We start from the raw sequence: 17390 nt of genomic DNA, 5'->3' as shown, positions 1-17390 counted from the left end.
CCTGCTTCAGTGCTCACGGCAGAGAGCTCGCGTCCTCACAGGAAGCACTTCAGCTGGGCACACGCGTCCCTGCAGCTGCATGTGACCCGTGACCGCGCTCCCAGGGACGGACCACGAGGGGTGATGGGTGAGCTCCTGCACCACTTGCCTGAAGGCACTTTGCCCCCCCAGCCCCTTCCTTCTCCCCACTCGGGGGTGGAGTGTGGGCCTGGCCACGAACTCGCTTTGACTGTGGGTGAGGGCGTCCTGGAGGGAGAGCAGGGAGGGGGACCTGGGTCCCTAGTGAGGCCACCCAGCGACGTGAGGCTTCGTCTGGGCCTCGGTTGGGCTCGGAGGGTATGGCCGAGGGTCTGCTGGACAGGACACCACGTGTAGAGGGCCCTCAGCCTCATATTGATGACAGCAGTGCCTGTGCTGAGAACTTCCGGTACCAACCCAACAGCAGGGGAAGTGGAGGCTCCAGGGCTTCACGGTAACTAAGTGCAGAGCAGGGACTTGACCGAGCTGAGCTGGTGGCTTGGATCCTGCACGCTTAACACTGGAGTGACAGGACCTGCTTGTTCTCTCTGCTCAGCCCTTCTTGCCACCTTCTCCTCCACCCCGCACCCTTATTTTTGCTGCAAGAGTCATGCCTCTTGCTTTATTATGTATCTTTGCAGCTAATACTTGTGGTAGAAAATGTCTACTCCGCCATCAGAAGCCGGCATCTCATGGAATCCTCAGCCTCGGTGAGTCCTGAAGCTCTTCCACGACCGTAGAGCTGGTTCCTAACACCCAGCTCTGCCCACCTCCGCCTCTGCAACCCTCATGTGTGGTACCCGCAATATAACAGGTGCTCAAAAAATGTTTCATGAATAACTTGAGAACTCAGTGGTTGTCTGACATATTTAGAAAAGGAGTGGCCGCCCCTATTGCCAGCACCCCTGAAACCCCGCAGGAGACACAACCTAGTGTGGTCCCTTCTCTCGCCCGGGGGAGCGTCACACCCGCCGCCCTGGCTCCCTGCCTGTAACAAACACACCATAAGGAGGCTCGCTGGCCCCTGGGCCAGTGATGCTGTAAAAACCTGGCCTTGTCCTTGTGAGATTTGGTGTGACGACAACACAGAAACAGAACCAGCAGAGAAGGATCCTGGTCAGGAGTAGACCCCTCTCCATGGTGACCCTGTGAGACCCAAGCACTCCCTCTGCTAAGCCTGCTCCGACCGTTTGGGAAGGGGCCCTTGTGCCTCTCCGGGCAGCAGGTGGGAGGGATAACCCAGTCTCTCTTCTGCCTCCTGAGACCAAGGTGGGCATCGGGGAAACAGCCGCACCTCCGCCGGGGGTCCAGAGAGGGTGTCCCGAAAGGACAGGGCCTAGCCATCCAGTGAGGCCAGGTCTTGTCCACACCGCACTGACCTGCTGGAGGGTCTTGGGTTTCCTGGCATCCAGCACTCCCACCGCCAACCCCAGCCTGCAGCGTCTTGGGAGCCCCTCGCTGGCAGGCCCCCCGGGGGCAGAAGGCTGCACAACCACCGAGAAGGAGGCTAAGCACGCAGGACAGGCGAGGCCAGCACTGAGTGTCCCATGTCCCCTCTGCTCCCCAGGGAGCACCCCAGCCCCGGGCCAGCCATGGCCTTTGTCCTCTTTGGTAGTGTCTTTGCAGTCAATAGTCGCAGACACCTTCCTCTGGAGGGGAAGACGCAGTGACCGCGGGAAGGGTGAGGGCGGGGTGTGCTTTAGCCCTAAACCCGGGAAGCTGCAGAACTTCCTTGAACCCCGAATGCACCACATGGGTAAACCTGCAGCAAAGCAGGCCAAGATCTGGACAGATTCTCTCTGGAAACACTTTTCATGTCCAACAAGAGAAGGTCTGTTAAACCCCGGTCTGACCCCGGGACGTGGGGCACGTTGTAACCATGGAAACTGAAGGGAAGGCGTTTGAGAGGCTTCTTCCTCGGTGTCTCCCCTAATGGCCCCTGAAGGTACTGGACCTGGAGGAGAAGCACTCACTCTTCTCTCCTCACTTCAGGCCAGGCGGTGCCCACCCCTCACAGCCCCTGCTCCTCCGCCCTGCTTCTGAGTTTGGTCACGAGGCCAAAGCGGGCTCGTCTTGGTGAGCAAAAACAGAGGCCGGTGACAAGGTAAGATGGGGGCTCAAAAGATTTCGTAGAAGAAAAACATGCACGTGTGTTCCTGTGTGTGTGCACGTGTGTCTGTGTGTGGTGACCAGATGCTGTATTAATCGGTGTTCCCTATACAATTATGGGTGGCTTTTATTTTCTGTATTTTCTAAATTTCTTTTTTTTCTAAACAACTGCATATTACGAGAAAAAAAACAACAAAGCTGTTGACATCAAGCATGAGAGCTTGCAAAATAAGATCTTAAGGTACATATTTCAGAATGTTACAGGAGTTTTCTCTGGGTGATAGATGAACAGCCTCCTACTTTTTTTTTAAATTTTTAATTAATTAATTAATTAATTTATGGCTGTGTTGGGTCTTCGTTTCTGTGCGAGGGCTTTCTTTAGTTGCGGCAAGTGGGGGCCACTCTTCATCGCGGTGCACGGGCCTCTCACTATCGCGGCCCCTCCCGTTGCGGGGCACAGGCTCCAGACGCGCAGGCTCAGTAGTTGTGGCTCACGGGCCTAGTTACTCCGCGGCATGTGGGATCCTCCCAGACCAGGGCTCGAACCCGTGTCCCCTGCATTGGCAGGCAGACTCTCAACCACTGCGCCACCAGGGAAGCCCCGGCCTCCTACTTTTAAAAACGAACTTAAGAAAACCTCTTTGGTAAGTTTTCAGCGGCCTGAGCTTTGAGGACAGCGTCTGTGGGCGACACCCTCCCCACAGGCAGCTCTGCCTCAGGTACTGGCCGGGCTCGTGGCCGACCAGGCGGAGTCTGGCAGCCGAAGACCAGTTTACCCTCTTGTGCTCCGCGCTCACCAGCTCAGCTAGGGTCCCGGTAGAGCAGCAGGCAGGTGGGGCTGGCACAGCCATGGGGCCACTGCGGTCAGAGCGGCACGTGTGATGGAGGCTGCTGGTGCCCTGTGTGCCTGTCCAGGGCACCCACAGTGTCAGGTGGAGGCCCGGCAGGCGTCCCGTGGACAGGACAGGCGCCTCAGCCGAGCCCAGTGCGTGTCAGGCGGCGCACATTCCTCCGAGCCCCCCTTCAGCACGCGGATCGTGGCTGCCAGCAGCTGCCGGTGGCGGGACGGTGTATAAACCGCCAGCCCCCTTGCTAGAGGTGAGCCGAGACTGGGTGAGAGGCCAGAGTGCCTTTTTGTGCCTGAACTGTGGGGTCGCACACCATCGCCGCCACCACACAGGTCCTCCATCTTCTGTGCAGGCTGTGGATGATGGGGGCCAGGGACTCGGGGCGTCTTGGGGGCTGGCGGCCTCACCAGGAGTGAGGTTTGTTGCCGGAGGGGAGGGGAGGGGGCAGGCCTTGAACTGCTCAGCCTTGCAGGGGATTCTAGGGCCACCTCTGGTGGGAGGTGCAGGTGAGAAGCCCCTGGAAGTTTCTGGGGCCCCTCCCCCACAGTATTTCAGTCGAAGCCCCTCTGCCGGCATCACCCCCAACTCCGTCCCTCCCGTGGCCCCTGCTGAGAGCCGCAGAAGATGGAAAGTTTATGGCGCTTCTCTTCCCATAGGGAAACAAAGCCACAGACACACACGTTCCCTTAAAAAAGCATGAAAGAAAGGAGACAATAATAGTGGATGTTTGTTATTGACATCCACATGGTTCACGTAGAGATGCTTCACAAGCCTGCACGGGGAGGGTGACTAAGGGCCGTTGTTCGTGGTCATGGGGTCTGGGCTCCCCCCTTCGGCCTCCCTGAACCCATCCTGGTGGGAACAGGACTGGGCCAAGTTAGGGCTCCCTCAGGGGCAGGGAGGTTGTTCAAAGAGGAGAGGATGGGGCCTCCTTTCTGTACCAGAACTCAGTTCTGGGTCTGAGCACAGCGTGGCCTCCTGGAGCTGTCAGTGCCCTCACCTACCCAGCGGGAGAGGCCTCGTGCCACCTTGTCCTCACGTGCAGGCTGTGCACCTGCGCTGCTGGCTCCACGGGAGCCCTGAGCTCCCGGGGCCTCGGGGCTGTTCGCCGTGAGCCCGCACTGCGCGGGTCTGCTCTGCTCACAGCGTGCCCCATTCTCCATCAGACTTCTCTTAGAAAAAGTGAGTTGAAGGATAAAATATTCAACAGTGAAGAATTTCAAGGTGGCGACACCGTTGCACTGAAGCACACAGGCCCAGGTACACGGCACGTGCGTTAGAGAAGCTGCGGTGTGGGCTTCGAGGACACTGTGTGCAGAGGGGCAGGAGAGGTTCTGAGACTCACGGGTGGTCCGGTTCCTGCAGACGCGGCTCCAGACTCCGTTCTCAGCAGGTGTGGGCGAGGGCCGCCTTTCCCAGGTGACTGTGTGTGGAGGGGCTCCGGGCCTGCCCAGGCTCAGTGGGAAGGGCAGCGGTGGGAAGGGAGGTTGCCCGCACTTAGCATCCTGACCTCTCACCTCCTCGTCAGGGCAGCTGAGTCTGCAGGTGCAGCAGCTGTGTCTGACCAGTGCCTGAGTGGCCCCTTCTTTGTCCAGCTCTAAAGACCTGGAAGACGTGGGCAGGGAGAGAATAACAAAGGGCGGGGCTTGCACTCTCAGCCAGCCTCTGTGCCAGATTCTGCCTGTGCTTATCCATCAAACCAAAAGGCTGGCGCTCCCATCCCATTTTATAGATTAGAAAAGAGGCACAGAGAGGTTGAGCACCTTGCCCTAGGTCACACAGCTGGTGAGGGCAGAGCTGAGAATTGACCCACTATGGTTGGATCTGGAGTCCACATGCTGTGCTGACCCTGAGGGGACAGCAAAGAGAGAGCGAGGGAGACCAGATACCCCAGATTGAGCCAGGCACACAGGCATGCACACACACATGCACGAGGCCTTCACCTTTGAGGCTACAGAAGTCAGAGGAAACCAGAGAGGAACGAGGAGAGGCCAAGGGAGAATGCCCTTCCAGGGGTTCAGTTCCTATGGAGACTGGGGCTGCGAGTATGAGTTCTCTGTGGCCCTCTTGGACCCCACTGCTTTCAGTGATAAGGGGGGAATGAGGTACACAGTCTGGGCTTCAGATTTGTATGGAGACAAAATTTATCAAAACAGGAGTCCAAAAAACCATGAAGGGGATTGGTATGAACATCTCCAGGGCAATTAAGAAACCCTCTGCTGTTTATCTACCTTCTCTCTTATGAAAGCGGAGGATCTATTTAACCCGTTATTTCTGTGCTCATCACACTCTTAGGGAATGTAAGGGATCATAGACTTCCTTTGAAGCTCCCTCAGAGCTGAGGTATGTGGTGGCTACATTTATCCTCCCGTGGCTAAGATGTGGTTTTTTGGTAATGACTCCCTCACCCTCCCTGCAAACATAGGGCTTCTCCCCTGTGTGTGTCCCCTGGTGTTCGATGAGACCTGACTTAAGACTGAAGTCTTGCCCACACTCCCCGCAAACATAGGGCTTCTCCGCTGTGTGTGTCCTCTGGTGTCCGATGAGATTTGACTTACGACTGAAGTCTCGCCCACACTCCCCGCAAACGTAGGGCTTCTCCCCTGTGTGTGTCCTCTGGTGTCCGATGAGATTTGACTTATGACTGAAGTCTCGCCCACACTCCCCGCAAACGTAGGGCTTCTCCCCTGTGTGTGTCCTCTGGTGTCCGATGAGACTTGACTTATGACTGAAGTCTCGCCCACACTCCCCGCAAACGTAGGGCTTCTCCCCTGTGTGTGTCCTCTGGTGTCCGATGAGACTTGACTTATGACTGAAGTCTCGCCCACACTCCCTGCAAACGTAGGGCTTCTCCCCTGTGTGTGTCCTCTGGTGTCCGATGAGACTTGACTTATGACTGAAGTCTCGCCCACATTCCCCGCAAACGTAGGGCTTCTCCCCTGTGTGTGTCCTCTGGTGTCCGATGAGATTTGACTTACGACTGAAGTCTCGCCCACACTCCCCGCAAACGTAGGGCGTCTCCCCCGTGTGTGTCCTCTGGTGTCCGATGAGACTTGACTTATGACTGAAGTCTCGCCCACACTCCCCGCAAACGTAGGGCTTCTCCCCTGTGTGTGTCCTCTGGTGTCTGATGAGATTTGACTTACGACTGAAGTCTCGCCCACACTCCCCGCAAACGTAGGGCTTCTCCCCTGTGTGTGTCCTCTGGTGTCCGATGAGATTTGACTTAAGACTGAAGTCTCGCCCACACTCCCCGCAAACATAGGGCTTCTCCCCTGTGTGTGTCCTCTGGTGCTTGATGAGACTAGACCTATCCTTGGAGCCTTGCCCACAGCCTCTGTACTTGACTTTTACAATTCTTGATACTCCTGCCCCCATGAGTAATTTGCCTGTGTCCTCTGGATTCACTTTCTGGCCTGTGCTGGGCCCTTCCTCCATCATTCTCTCATGTACCCTAGAACTCCCCATTTGTCCTTTGGGAGAGTAGGAAAAGGCCCTTGAAATCCTCCTTAGCCTTATCCTTTTCAGCAAAGGTTTGGACCTTTCCTTGACCTCTGGACCTTCAGGTTTGTCACTCCAGCTGTGTAGATCAGAATATTGCTGCTGCCGATTTTGATAGCCTGGGCAGGGATCCTCTGGTTGGACGCGGTCTCTTGCAGGTGTTCTCGGGAGGACCTGAGACGGGTGACTGCGTTGCACGTGTTGGCTGAGGAATTTCTGACTGGAGAAGGCCAGAGAGCAGGAGCCACATGGATGGATCTTGGGCTCTGGGTCTGCTGAAAGAGGAAGTTTTTGGTCAGGTAGATGGTTTGTCTCCGGTAAGGCCTGAACCACTAATCATCTCAGTGTTGACAGCGCAAGCTCTGTCTCCCAGCAAGTGTGCCTTTACAGTCTACTTTTCCATTCCATTTTTACTCACTCCGTCTTCTTCAGAAATCCAGAAAGCCTGTATCAAGGGCCTTTTCTACCTATGGCCCTGACTAGGGACCTTCAAGTAGCATCAGAGGCAGCGTCACTCCTTATAGGAGGTGGAACTGCAGTGACCTTTGCCCATGTACGAGTATCTGAAAAGTCCTATCACTTTGTGACAGAGGGGCCACAGGTATTTTATCCTGTTGGGAGAGAACACTCTTGATGACAGGTGGAATTGCCCCGAGTGACTTCCTACAAGGGGAAGGGATTTATTAAGTTAGGGGCACTCATCCTGGAGATCTCCAGATGTGGAAGGCAGGGTAGGGTAGTGGTTAGAGCACCTGTGAGTAAAGCTGGATTTGAGGCTCCTCATTCACAGAGACATATTAGTTGAGCAGCCATTGTGTCTGAATCTCTGTGAGGAAGTGGGATTCAGATTGGACAAGGCTGAGTGGTCCAGGTCCCACTGACTAAAGGACTCTGGCTCCTGATGCCCCAAATAGGTCATGAATTGCTTCTCGCTCAGTTTTCCATAAAGCGGAAAATGAAAATACGTCCTTCCTCAGAAAGCCTCACGAGTATTCACACCTCATTGATTTCAGTCAGGCTTAGTCCGTTTAAAACGCAGTAGGAAGTCCTGTTTAAAAATACACCCCAACTCCTGCCCTTCTTCAGACAGTCCACTCTCCCCTCTCCCCTGGTGATGAACTGACCGCTGAGCGGATTCCCCACTGCTATCTCTTTCCAAAAAATGAGCCAAAGCATCATCTTAGAGCAGAGAACATGCCCCTCGCAGCTGAAAACCGCACGGTTGTTTCACGTCACCCAGGAGGACCCCCATGTCTGTGCGTGGAGCACAGGCCCTGAGGCCTCCGTGTTCTGTCCAGCCTCCTTCCTCTCCCTCTGTGCTTCCTTCTTTGACCACCTGCATGGCCTCTCTTTCCTGCCCTGGTGCTGCGGCACTGGCCGCTCCCCTGCCTGGAACACTTTGCCCACAAACGCTGTCTCTGGAGAGCGCCACACCCCACCCCTCCGCTCACATTGATCCAAGGCACTTTTTCTGGGCTACTTTTCCGCAAAGCACTAATTGCTGTCTGGTATGAGGCACATGCTGCTCTAGGGCAGTGATTCTGACCGACCTGTTCAATCTCTGTTTCCAGTTCGTGGAGCCCTGTCTGGCACAGTGTATGAACTCGTGTGACAGCAAACCGAAATGGTGACTGAATGCAAATCAACGTGTACACATATCATCTAGAAATATGGAGGAGATTAAGAAGAAACAGCTAAAGGTGAGAGAGCTGGTAGGTGCTTGAAAACTTGTTTTTTTCCTCTAAGCCTTTCAGCCCTATATGATGTTATATATTTTTTGCATGAAGGATTAAAAAAATGAGAAGAAAAAAATTTTAATATAAAAAATTTTCCTAAGAGTCAAAGGCTTATGAATCAATTTCTGAAGCATCTTAATTGAAATTTTACTGACTCCAGACTGGAGTTTACTCCATTCAAGAGCCGGACCATGAAAGCTCCCCAGGAGCGCTTCTTGCTTTGCGTTGGAAGAGCAGTGGTGCCCACCTCTGCCCGCCGCGAGCTCGCCCTTCCACCTGCTGCCCCACTTGATGCCGAGCTCCTGGCTGTACTCCTCCCCGTACCAGACCAGCAGTTCGCAGCCCGGCCTGACCACCCGGCAGGTTCGGTAGAAGATCTGCCTGTGATACTGGAAGGCCACCAGGTTCTGCTCCTCGTCGTCCCGGGCACAGTTCACATACCTGGGGTCGGGGCCGAGAAAGGGGAAGAAAGCACAGGTGATGAGCTCCCTCTGTCTGTCAGACCCAAGCCAGCTCCTTGCCTCCGCGCTCTGGCGCTGCCCCCAGCTCCCACTGCGCCTCCTCGGGAACCTTCTGTTCACACCTGCGACCTTGTCCTGTGAATCCCTATCTCCAGATGCTGTTTCCGGTGCGCATCCAGGCCGGATTGCTTTTCTCTCCTTACCTAATTAGCTGTTTTCCAAAGCCCAGTTCCAGACTGGTCTCCACCTGGATTGGCCATAAAACTGGTGACCTCTGGCTTCTCTAAACTCTCAATGAAGTTCTGTTTTTATACCACAGAACTTGGTGCTTCTAGTTTAGCACACATCCCTCAGCACTCAGCCCCAGCCTACGTTCTCTCGAGAGGCCTGTCTCCAGTCTCCCCACGTGTATCCAGGGCCCCCCATTCACTTGCCTCCCCCAGGTTCCTGTAGAAACTTGGAGAGCTCTCTGACTTAGCTCGAAACACAGAACAATAGTAGTTTATTCACTTTCTGCCTCCCCTGATGAAAGGAGGGGACCTTAGAGAAAGGGGCTGCTCACAACCATCCTGCAGTCCGTTTGTTCCCTGGCTTCAGAACCCAGTTCTCACTGGAACCAAGGCTGGGAAGGTGGCCGCCCTCACAGACTAAAGGTCCCTCATGTTAGGTTATGCTGGTGCTGTGCACTTCTTGAAAAATCGGAAAATTATGATTAAATATTCCTAAAATCAATTGCTTAATGTCTGTCTGCAGTGTGTCCTCCGTAAGGACATGGGTTATGTGATCTGTTTAAGTAATGGACTCCGTTTTCTAAACTGGAGCATAATAGTAAGTGCTTGATAAGTGTTAATTAGGTAAATAAGTGTCCCTGGTGAATCTAGACTCCTCAAGTTGTTTTCAAGTACCCCAATTTTCTTGAGCACAGAGACGTATTTTGAGGACATATACTATATTTTTATTTCCTTTTTTCTGACGTCTCTTGAAATGAAAGAGCACTGTATGGAAAAAAAGAGGGACAGAAGATGTAAAAACCATTGAGGGGGGCAGTTTGAGAAGGAAAGGGACATGGGCTTGAGAGAGATGAGTGTCCTCTCTGGAACCTGGAAACCTACTGGACTTACCTCATCCAGTTGGCCCAGGACTTGTCCTTTCCATCCACGTACTCGTAGCAGTTTCTCCCTTTGGTGATCTGAGTGTCAGAAAAAGAAGTTAAAGGCTTTTTTTTTTTTCTTTTTGGTGGGCGGTAATAGAAGAATTATTTCACTCTGCTGTCATCAATGCTCTTCAGCCTGCATGGATGCAGCTGCCAGTCGTGACCACACAAGAAGCTCCTTAATCACCATCCTCATGTCTGAGTCTATTTGTCCCCTCAGGTCAAGGGCCCCGCACGGGAGGAGCCACTTCTCTGTGCCGGTACCACCGTGCTCCCACCCATCCTCTGATCTTTAAACAGAAGTTCTGTGTTCATGCAAAGTGCACTCAGTACACAGAGCTAACCGTGTTGTCCCCATCCACGTCCTAGCATGCTGAAGGTGAGGCCCCCCCCGCATCCACAGAAGGGATGTGGAGGCCAGAGGACAGGGGAAGACAGTGGGTTTCTCACCAGCCAGGAGTATCCACTGTTGGCGGCCTCTTCATCTTCTGTGATCTGACCCTCATAGGGGCCAAAGTGCAGACCCAACGGCAGATCGGATGCCTCGTTCCATACTCCAAGCCCAGCCTCAGGGATGCCTGATGGTCTGATACTTAATCCAGGGGGCAGAGTGAGGGCTGAGCGGTTGGGATGCCCCTTCTCCACTGCACTGTCCTTTACAAATGTAGGGGCCCCGTGAGCAGCACAGCTGTCAATGAAGAAGTTCTGACACTTCTCACAGTCTGGAGGCGAGAGCAACAGGGATTAGGGAAGATACAGTGCGTGTTCCTGGTCGTAAAGACCTTCAGAAAGAACTGGGGCGCTCGTGTCATTTGGCCTCAATCCTGTACCCCAAGTCACTAGACAAAGGGGATGATTTGGGGACCAAATGCTAAGGTGAGATTATTGTAGCAAGACATAACAGCCTTCTCTGTAATGGGCCAGTGTGGTCACTCACAGAGGTAGTCGTCGTCCTGGGGCTCGCTGACCTCTTGGTACACATGGCCCTTTCTTTCTCGTAGGCTATACATCTTCACTTCAATCTGCTTTGTTCTGCGTTCTAAGTTGGAGAAGAGTAGGTAACTCTAGGTAACAAGGTTGGTGGGGTCTGGAGTGTTGGTCCCTGTTTTATCAGAAAATGTGAAATCCCCTCCCATCAAATTATCACCTGTCCTTCTGTATACTTTGTTTTTTCCCCCTTTAACTACTGGTTCAGAGAGACCGAGGCTCCACACTGACTACAGATGCCCAGTTCAATGTTAGCTTCCTGTTCTTCCCATTATTAGGTTTAACTTCCCAACCTTTCTACTTAGAAAATGGTTCATTGACACATTTACTCATTCAGAAAATATTTGTTAAGGCACATTACATGTTAGGCATTGAGCAGAGGCCTTAACTAAGAAAGCATGGTCCCTATTATCACAGATGGATTTTTGAACAACGTGTATGTGTCAGTACTTGTATATTTAATTTAATGCTTTCAAACACTATACGAGTTATGTATCCTTATAGTCACTTTAGAGATTAGCAATCAGGACCTCAGAAAACGTGTAAGATTTTCCCAAGGCCCCAGTGCTAACTTCACGTCTCAGATCAGTCCAGCCTAAACCCACGCCTACCCCAAGTCCACCCCACACACGTAGGCCATACTAATCAGCCTTTCTAGAGGAAGGAGAGGGACTAAAGCCCCCAAGGTATTTTCTCTTACCCAGCTTCTGTCTAGCGTGCCGTGCAGAGGTGCTTGCTGCTCCGGGAGGGGGCGCCGGGCGCCGGGCCTGCGCGGGGCCCCTTGCCTTCTGCGGTTGCGCTGCTCCTGGCAATTTCTTCAAACTAGATTCATTACTTAATGGCACCGGGGGCACTCCCTTCAACGGGAGAGTCACATAGTAAAAGACAACATGCATTTCTTTAGTTCTTTAGGGCTTATGAAGTGTTTTCACATGCATGACTTTAGTTAATACTTCAACAACCCTTGGAAATACCCGGGGCGGGTGGAGTCTGAACACTAGAGCGTAAATAAAGGGCCTAAGCGGGTAGTGAATCAAGACTAGAACCCATGTCTTAAGGTTCCTTCCCTTCAACTTTCTCTCAAATTCCTCCGTAAAAGTGAGAGCGAGGCAGGGAGAATAATTGGGAAGAATCAACAAAGTCTGGGAAAGAAGCGGTGGGTAAGGGCTTATAGAAAAAAAGAGGGGGTCTTCTATTAATTAGTGGACCTCTGATGGACGAGGAAATGTGGAAAAGTACAGAGGGGACAAAACACTTCTGGAAAATGAGGTGACAGAGCAGTGAGATTGGGAAGAGAACAAAGAAATGGTATGGCAGAAACATATCTAGACAATAAAGAAAACGATGCTGAAAGTTGCAGGTTGCCATATCCCAGAGAGAATGTTTGGAATTAGAGTAGCTGGTTCCCATCGATTCTGCTTGAATAAGGCTGTACGACTAGCTAGTTCTCCTCAGTTTCCTGATCCATAAATTGGTATACATGCTAATTCTTAACGTTACAGTGGACATGAAATTTAATAACGTTCACCAAATTGTTTTGTGAGCTATTGATATTTAACACAGTGTGAATGTGAGAGTCCAGCCCTGCTATCAATTTACCCCCTCAACTGTCTCCCTATTTGAAATCTAGCTCACAGATACTATCTTCAGCAGCCCTTGACCCTCTTACTTCTAGGTGAATGTTTAAATGTGGAGTCACTCATTCAGAAAACATCCAGGGGGCCCTCAGGGGCCTTGAGCTGGGCCTGGAACTTCTGAGAAGAAACGGGTATGGACCAGGCTCTCAAAGCTTGCAACGCAGGGGCAGGCTAAACAAATGATTCCAAACATGAGAGTTGCCTAATTAGAGCTCAGAGGAAGGAGCTGTTACTTCCTCCTGCAAGAATGAGCATTTGAAATCAGTTCCAGAGGGATGAGTTTCTGTTGAAACGCGGGTAACCTCTATGAAGTCCTTAAGTTATTTTCTTATTTGTTGTTTTCAATTATCAAACTTGAAGCTAGTCAGGGCTGGGAGATGCTTCCTCTTATTAGAGTAGGAGGCTCTGAGGTTGGGGGATCCATCTCCTTCTTCGTCTCGGACAATCCACTCTACAAATTGCCTACAGATCTGTAAGCTTCCCTTAGTCAGATGGTCTTAGCATGCCACTCACTTCGGCGTAGCAGAAAAGAACTGAAGTTGAAATCATCCATCAGATGAATGATATAAAGATGTATGGGGCTTCCCTGGTGGCGCAGTGGTTGAGAATCTGCCTGCCAATGCAGGGGACACGGGTTCGAGCCCTGGTCTGGGAAGATCCCACATGCCGAGGAGCAACTGGGCCCGTGAGCCACAACTACTGAGCCTGCGCGTCTGGAGCCTGTGCTCCACAACAGGAGAGGCTGCGATAGTGAGAGGCCCGCACACCGCAATGAAGAGTGACCCCCGCTCGCCGCAACTAGAGAAAGCCCTCGCACAGAAACGAAGACCCAACACAGCTAAAATAAATAAATAAATAAATTTATAAAAAAAAAAAAAAGATGTATGAATAAGACAGTGTAAACTTTATAAAACTATGGAAGTTCTACTCAGCTTGTAAGTGTTTTAGAGAAGGAGCTTTGGATGAGATTGCACTACCAGTGATACTGTGATCTCAGGCATATAATCAAACATTTCTTTACCTCAGTTTCTTGACCTATTCAATATAAACGGTGATAGTTACACTACCTATAGGTACTATAGGATTGTTTTAAGGTTGAAAGTGAGTTTATTCATGTAAAATGCTTAAAATAGAGTCTGAAATATTATGAAAATAATGTGAAAATAGAACAACCTACTATCGTTGCTATTCTTATTAACTATAAAAATGACGATGATATCAGACATTGTGCTAAAGAATCATGAAAGGAAGCAGCAGTGTCTACGATACTCTGTGTATTCTCCTATTCTTACCTGTGATTGGATCCACGAGGAAGATTTTCTTGTCAACAGGATTTGGGAAATACTTACCTTCTGGTGTTTACTGTGCTCCACTCTGAAGGCCACCCAAGAAGGTTTAACTAAAAGATGATGAGAAATCAGTGTTTCGGTTGGTAAATGTTTCCAAACTCTGGGCATCTGAATTAAGGACACAGAATTCTGAACCAGAGAGGGACAAGTACAAGGATTACCAAAGGGGGAATGGAAAATGATTTCTGTATCATCAACGCCTATGCTTCCGCTGGGAGCATCACATAGTTTTCTTAAAATTTAAAAAAAAAAAATAGACAAAACCTCATCTGTGCTTCATCCTATGTTCATAAAGTATCAAATAAATTTACTTCATGACAAAAATACTCAACAAAGTAGGAATAGAAGGAAATTACCTCTATATGATAAAGGTCACATATGAAGAGTCCACCTCTAACATCATACTCATTGGTGGAAAGAGTGATCTCTTCTAAGATCAAGAAAAAAGGCAAGGATGCCCACTCTCGCCACTTCTATTCAACATAGTACTAGAAGTCCTAGCCAGGGTATTAGATAAGAAAAGGAATCAAAAGGCTTCCAATTTGGAAAGAAAGAAGTAAAATTAGGTTTATTCACAGATGACATGATTTTATGTGTAGAAAATCTTTAAAATTCCACAGAAAACACTGTTAGAACTAATAAAAGAATTTAGCAAAGTTGCAGGATACAAAATCAACACTCAAAAATCTTTCTATGCACTCGGGACTTCCCTGGTGGCGCAGCGGTTAAGAATCCACCTGCCAATGCAGGGGACACGGGTTCGAGCCCTGGTCTGGGAAGATGCCACATGCCGCAGAGCAACTAAGCCCGTGCGCCACAACTACTGAGCCTGCATGCTGCAACTACTGAGCCCGCGTGCTGCAACTACCGAAGCCCGCGCACCTAGAGCCCGTGTTCCACAACAAGAGAAGCCACTGCAACGAGGAGCCCACGCACTGCAAAGAAGAGTAGCCCCCGCTCCCCGCAACTAGAGAAACCCCGTGCGCAGCAATGAAGACCCAACGCAGCCAAAAAAAAAAAAAGAGAGAAAACTATTGAGAATTATACTGGAAAACCCATACATCCACCTCCATTCAGTCTTATGTCACCATTCTGCCACAACCACTGCGGGTCTTTTAATTTCTATTTCAAAATTCAAAAACAAAAACAAACAAAAAACTAACCAAGACACAGTGAAGCCACCTGCCAGCCCTTACTCCTCTGGTGATGAATTTGGTACTTCTTATTCACATTCAAATTTTTATACATTTACGGCCTTTTAATGTACCTATAAACAATATATATATATATATTTTTTCCAACAAAAGGTCTCATATTTATTTCTGAGCCAAAGCACTAATGCAGAAACACTGACACAAGGAGAAAAATCATTTTTTTCCAATAAAACAAATGGATGCGTTTGTCCAGATAGTAGTGATGTTTTCAGAGTGATATGGTAAGATGCAAGTGACCTTCCACAGCATAAATACGTGTGCCACCTCATGTGTGGCTCCTTATAGACCCAGCTTGGCTCTTCTCCAATGTCTTCTCTTGGAGTTGTACCTGGTTTTATTACCAGTTTTCATTTGAGTCCACTGGGGAATGGGACGATTCTACTTTTGTTTCTTGCCCAGGAATCGCTTGATCGTGAAAGTCTTGTGAGAAGACATGGTGAGGAGCAGAGTCAACCACACATTGGATGGCAGAGAAGGGGAGGCTAATTATTTTACATATTTAAAAACTTTATATGGATAGTCTCTTACTGTATAATATTCTGTTTTGCATCTCGCTTGTTTGGTGAACAATTATGGGGTTTTTTTGCTAATGCCTGAGATGCAGCTGAGACCTAAACCCAGGTTGGTTTCGGGAAGACACCTGTAAATCTTCCCGGCCCCTCACCTTGCTGCCTTGGAGTCCATTCTTCATCAGAATCCTCAGGGTCATCCACCTGGGGTTTGGTGGCCTGCCTGCGGTGACACATGAAAGCTGGCCGAGGGGCTCTGAGACCTGGAAAGAAGCAAAATCTTTGTTCCAAAAGCGAAGAGCTGGAAGGAGGAACAAAGCCCAGAGGCAACGGAAAGCGCCACAAAGCCAGTGTGACTTGGTAGGATGGGCTGGGAGAGTCTGGGACGAGGCGAGAGGCGAGCTCTGCGTTGCCAGGGCCAGGCCCACACCGAATACGAAAGAGCACACATTTCCTGCAGGTTCGTCTCCACACGGAAGGGAACTGTGAGCCGATGAGGCCACCTGAGAGAGAGCCAAGCTCACACGGAGACCGAAGACCTGCTTCACGCCTCCCAGGCTCACAGGCAGCCAGCATTTCCCGTTACCTATAGCAATCAGGGCTTCATAGTTCTTTTTCACATTCCTGTATCGGACTTTCTCCCATTCTCCCATCTGTGTCCATTCTTCCTTGGAGAAGTATATGGAAATGTCTTTGAAAGCATCTTTGGCCTAGAGAAAATAGCAGCCTTCATCAGTGACTTACTCATCTCAGTCAGAACTTAGAGCTGGGCCTCCTCCGCCGCCTCGGGCAGGCTGTAGCCTGATGCCGCTGGGCGGTCTCTGTTGAGACAAGGATGAAGGCGCTCCTTCCGGACTGTGTCCTGCTTCACTGAGCAACCGCTGAGCATTTGCCTCGCTCTCCCTGGACACAGAGCGGTGGACGATGCTCGTGTCCTGTGTCCCCCCCCCCGCCATCTTAGCCAGCACCAGGCACCCCCATCCTGTGTCCCTTCACAGAGAAGGCCACCCAGCGGCGCAGGCCCGGGGTCTGTGGCCCTGCAGGGACCAGCTCCGTGTGCCTCCCGTAGAGCCGGCTTGGCGCCCGGCTTTGCCTCCTGCACCCCTCACCGTGGGCTTCCACTCTGCTCTCCCAGCGGCTCCCTCAGCGCGCTCCTCCGGCCGCCCGTCGGTGCTCATGGGCCCGGGACCGCCTCAGGGCCGAGGCGCCTGTGGGAGGGGAAGGTGCTGAGGTCGCCCAGCCCGCTGCCCAGAGCCAGGTCTGCGTTCCCCGGGTGGGCTGTCCCGAGCAGGAAGGTGCGAGGAGCCCCGCAAGGGTTAGAGGATGCGGAGGGTACTGGTGGGGTGCACGGAGCCTCACCGGCCACGGCAGCGCCGCCTGACGGGAACCAGACTCGGCTTCCTCAGTCCCCCTGCGGCCCGGCCCCTCTGAGGAGAGGCACCGGCAGGCCGTGTCGGTGGGTGCCTGAGGGAGCCCCGAGGAGCCCCGGGAGCCCCGGATGCTGCGCTGGGGGCAGGTCGACGACCAGGGCTCTGTTCCAGCGACGGACGGGGACGGTTTCTCCAGGAAGGGTTTCGGGGCTCTCCACCTGGGGGCTCCGGAAAAATCTGGGCGTAACGTGCGCTCTATGCCTAAGGGACAGATCGCTCAGCCTGAGGAGATCTGGGCCACTCCGGCTGAGGGAACTGGGGTTCCTCAGACCCGAGGGGATTCGGGGTCCCTTAGGCTGATGGTATTTGGCGTCTTTTGGCTGAAGGGATGTAGAAGGCGCAGGCTGAGAGAACTTGGGACCTTTGAGCCTGAGGAAATCGGGGGTCTCTCGTGAAGGGGCTTTAGGTTCTCCCACACTGAGCGTAGCCGGGGTCTTT

At 51.7% G+C, this 17390-nt stretch overlaps 1 protein-coding gene and 1 pseudogene across 1 annotated transcript; both read right to left on the bottom strand.

Moving 5' to 3' along the window:
* Positions 1-2029: 2029 nt before the first annotated feature.
* PRDM7 (PR/SET domain 7) lies at positions 2030-16700 on the bottom strand. Its single transcript, XM_061174030.1, has 15 exons — positions 16632-16700; positions 16109-16232; positions 15678-15785; positions 13800-13849; positions 11514-11670; positions 10764-10865; positions 10277-10548; positions 9795-9862; positions 8460-8653; positions 5376-6748; positions 4754-4824; positions 4321-4514; positions 3133-3219; positions 2830-3034; positions 2030-2090 (listed from the first exon to the last, which is right to left on the bottom strand). Exons 1-15 carry the CDS (start codon positions 16698-16700, stop codon positions 2030-2032), a joined length of 3135 nt encoding a protein of 1044 aa, XP_061030013.1.
* LOC133078562 (large ribosomal subunit protein eL39-like) lies at positions 15293-15448 on the bottom strand (annotated as a pseudogene).
* Positions 16701-17390: the final 690 nt, after the last annotated feature.

This window comes from Eubalaena glacialis, chromosome 18 (assembly GCF_028564815.1).
Source record: "Eubalaena glacialis isolate mEubGla1 chromosome 18, mEubGla1.1.hap2.+ XY, whole genome shotgun sequence".
Classification (NCBI taxonomy): domain Eukaryota; kingdom Metazoa; phylum Chordata; class Mammalia; order Artiodactyla; family Balaenidae; genus Eubalaena; species Eubalaena glacialis.
The sequence above is the reverse complement of the archived record's forward strand: the minus strand, read 5'-3'. Positions and strand labels throughout refer to the sequence as shown.

Excerpts from the sequence above, each read along its gene's own strand:
- PRDM7 (XM_061174030.1), bottom strand. The coding sequence starts at position 16,700 with ATGAGCACCGACGGGCGGCCGGAGGAGCGCGCTGAGGGAGCCGCTGGG. Across the intron at positions 11,671-13,799 it reads AGCACAGTAAACACCAGAAG|GGAGTGCCCCCGGTGCCATT; the intron begins GTAAGTATTTCC and ends CTCCCGTTGAAG. Across the intron at positions 2,091-2,829 it reads TACCTGAGGCAGAGCTGCCT|ACGAGCCCGCTTTGGCCTCG; the intron begins GTGGGGAGGGTG and ends TTGCTCACCAAG.